Here is a 3326-nt window from a genome sequence, read left to right as displayed (position 1 = left end):
GTCCACAGGAGGGTCTGTGAGTCCTAAGGACGCCAGGCCCCTGGTCAGAGCGGCAGGCCCTCCTGTGTGAGCAGGTCAGCGTCCCGGCCGCCCTGACCCCAAGGTGTGTCCACCCTACAGGATGTGGTCATTCACGTGCGGGATGTCAGCCACCCCGACACGGAGCTGCAGAAGGCCAGCGTCCTGTCCACTCTGCGGGGCCTGCAGCTGCCCGCCTCTCTGCTGGAGTCCATGGTGGAGGTCCACAATAAGGTGGACCTGGTCAACGGGTGAGCCGGGACCCCTGGCCGCCCTCCTCCTGGGTCCTGGGGTGGGGGTGAGGGGCTTCCCTTCATGCAACTGGACAGGGCCAGCACGAGGACGGACAGGGACCACGTCAATGGACAGGACCCACACGTGGATGGACAGGGTCCACACGGCTGTGTCTCTCAGGCCTTCAGGGCCCCTGAGATAGTGTGGGTGGACAGCTGACCGGGAGGTGGCCGTGGTCCCCCGCTGAGGGGGTGACAGTCCACGTTCGGGTCACCTGGTCTGTCTCGTCTAAGGCCCAGGGTCCTGGTCCTGAGCTGTTGCGGTCAGAGACGTAGCGCTGGACGGATACCCACCTCCTAGTGTCCACTCTCTGCTCACTCCCTCTGCTCTTTTCTCTGGAGAGTGGACTTCCCAGTGTCCACCGTCCATTCTTTCCCATTGACATACCGTGATGGCCTGTGGGTCAGCCATGCCGCTCCCTGCAGCCCAGTCCAGCTCGCTGCTGTGGACACAGGTCCGGCCCCTGGCTGACCGTCCTGGGATGTCAGCGGCTGAGTCCCTGGGGGGAGGTGACCCCTCCTGGCGGCTCAGAGCATCTGAGGGACTTGAACCGCGGGCCCCTGGGTCGGACGTCGCCCTGCCCCCCAGCTGGCCGTCAGAGCCGCCTTGACCCGTGTCCAGGCCCCCGTCACCCCACACCTTAACCGGAGCAGGACGCCGTCTGCCGCGGAGGAGAGATAAACCCTCGGACGTGTCGTGGTCAAGCGTGTCTGCCCCCGGGGCCCGTCCACTGCGGTTCTGAGGGCCCCAGTCTCTGTCGGGGGACACTGTCTCCCTTCTGGCCACTGACCGCTGGGGTGGCAGCTGGAGGAGGGGAACCCGCTGCCGCATTAACGTCCTGGGGGTCAGTGTTACCTCGGGGTCAGCGTCAGCCGCACAGAGTGTCGCGGGGTCACGGCCGAGGTGGTGGCTGTGCTGAGGCCTCGGGACAAGAGGACGTGGAGAGGACACGTGGTCAGAGGGCCCTGAACTGGCCTTGAAGCCTCCTCACCTCAGGGAAGCGCCTTTCTGTTCAGAGCCCCCCTGGTGATGCCTCTGTGACCGCAGCACTGGTCAGCTTAGACCCCAGCCCTGGTCAGCTTAGATCCCCAGAGAGCTGGACAGAACCCTGCAGGTTATTACTAACATTCCCTGCTGGCTGGACGCTCCGTCCCTGTCAGGAGACCTGGACAGCAGGAAGAGGCTGGGGAGTGGACAGGAGAGCAGAGTGTCCACTGAGGGCAGGAAGCGTAGGAGGCCGTCCAGCCAGGACCCACCTGGCCGAGGGCTGGACGCAGCCTGGTCGTGGGGTCTTTGATGACCAGGTGTCCTCCCTCTGACAGGTACAGCCCCTCGGAGCCGGGGACTGTGGCCGTGTCCGCCCTGCGGGGTCAGGGGCTGCAGGAGCTGAAGTCACGGCTGCAGGACGCCGTCCTCAGGGCCACCGGACACAAGGTCCTCACCCTGCGCACGCGGCTGGATGGGCCGCAGCTGAGGTGAGTGGACAGAAGGCCGGGGGGGTCATGTGGGCCTCGGGAGAGATTCAAAGCGTGTTGTGTCCACATTCGATGAAGGACACTGGGCTCTAGAAAATACAGCCTCATGTCCACTTTATGGAGTGGACACACCCGCTGTGGACTCTGTGACGCCCACTGACCCTTGATAAATGACACCCCAAATCCATCAAGCAAACACCAAGTCCAGGAAGGTCCACTCTGTCCACTTTATGGAGTGGACACACCTCCTGTGGACTCAGTGACGCCCGCTGACCCTTCACAGATCACACCCCAAATCCAGCAGCTCCAGGAGGGTCCACTTACACTCACCCTCACAGGACACGAGGGGCTGAGAGGACAGGGAGCTCCACGCCCGGTGTCCAGTGGGACACTGGCCTCCATTTAGTCCAGTGCTCACCCTTCATAACACACGCGCTGACCTGGGAGGTGTCCAGACACGCAGTGGACACGACGCACAGTGTGTCCAGATCCCGTGCCCACACGGTGGACGCGCAGTGTGTCCAGACCCCACATGCACACAGTGGACATGACTGTCTCTAGACCCGACGTCCACACAGTGGACACCGGTCACGCACACACCGTCCAGTGCACACTCGCCATTGAGGGCTGCACGAGCGTCCCTGTCCCCCCACACCCTGGACACACGGCCATCTGAGAAAGTTCACTCCTCCTTTAAACCAGCCAGCACTCGGCACACGGTCCACTTGTCAGACCTACGTCGACGTGTGTCCTGCGAGGCGGGGTCTGAGCAGTGGGAAGGACACTCGTGCCCCGAAAACCTTGTAGTTTCTAGCTCTGAGTCTGTGTCCCCACGGAGACCCCCGCAGTCACCCCCTCCCAGCCGCCCACCCGGCCCTGACCCCTGGGGTCCCTCCCCGCAGCTGGCTGCACCGTGAGGCCACCGTGCAGGACGTGGACGTGGACCGTGAGGACGGAGTAGCCCACGTGACCGTCGTCATCAGCCACGCCGCCCTCGGAAGGTTCCGGAAGCTCTTCCCCGGGTAAGCCAGTGGACGGGGTCCTCTCTGGTCCTCAGGCCCGTGTGCAGGGGGTTTGCAGCTGACCCAGCACCCAGTGTCCATCCTGGGGGGTGAGAGTGACCGCGACTGCTCGTGTCCCCGCCATCTGTGGGGTCTTCCGTCCAGAGCCAGGTCTTCATCGAGGACGCCGCTGAGTGCACTGGACCCTGAGACCCTCGGGGAGCCACCCCGTGGTCCAGCGCTGGCCCCGCCCGGGGGACATGCCCGCCACGCCTTCTAGTGTCCTACGCGTTCTCTCTGCAATGTCCACTCTGAGTTACTGGACACACTCTGCTCTGTCCGTGAACACGTGAGGCACAGGTGCCGGGCCTCCGTCCTGTCCATCCTCGACTGTGTGGACAGAGCTGGACCTCGGTCCTGACCCTCCTTGGCCGTGTGCACAGAGCTGGTCTTCATCGTGCCCCTTGACCATGTGGACAGAGCCGGATCTTCACCGTGACCCCCCCTTGACCGTGTGAACAGCCAGGCTTCGATCCTG

General features: G+C 64.0%; 1 protein-coding gene across 1 annotated transcript in view; it reads left to right on the top strand.

The window, feature by feature from the left end:
- Nucleotides 1-2813, top strand: part of GTPBP6 (GTP binding protein 6 (putative)) — a 13715-nt gene extending 10902 nt beyond the window's left edge. Inside the window, exons 8-10 of the mRNA XM_006902993.1 lie at nucleotides 121-269; nucleotides 1635-1787; nucleotides 2690-2813. Coding sequence (XP_006903055.1) covers nucleotides 121-269; nucleotides 1635-1787; nucleotides 2690-2813 — 426 coding nt within the window. The remainder of the gene's footprint in view (nucleotides 1-120; nucleotides 270-1634; nucleotides 1788-2689) is intronic.
- The last annotated feature ends 513 nt before the right edge of the window (nucleotides 2814-3326 follow it).

This window comes from Elephantulus edwardii, unplaced genomic scaffold (assembly GCF_000299155.1).
Source record: "Elephantulus edwardii isolate Elephantulus edwardi_28Jun2011 unplaced genomic scaffold, EleEdw1.0 scaffold00490, whole genome shotgun sequence".
Classification (NCBI taxonomy): domain Eukaryota; kingdom Metazoa; phylum Chordata; class Mammalia; order Macroscelidea; family Macroscelididae; genus Elephantulus; species Elephantulus edwardii.
This window is presented reverse-complemented; position numbering and strand designations above follow the sequence as displayed.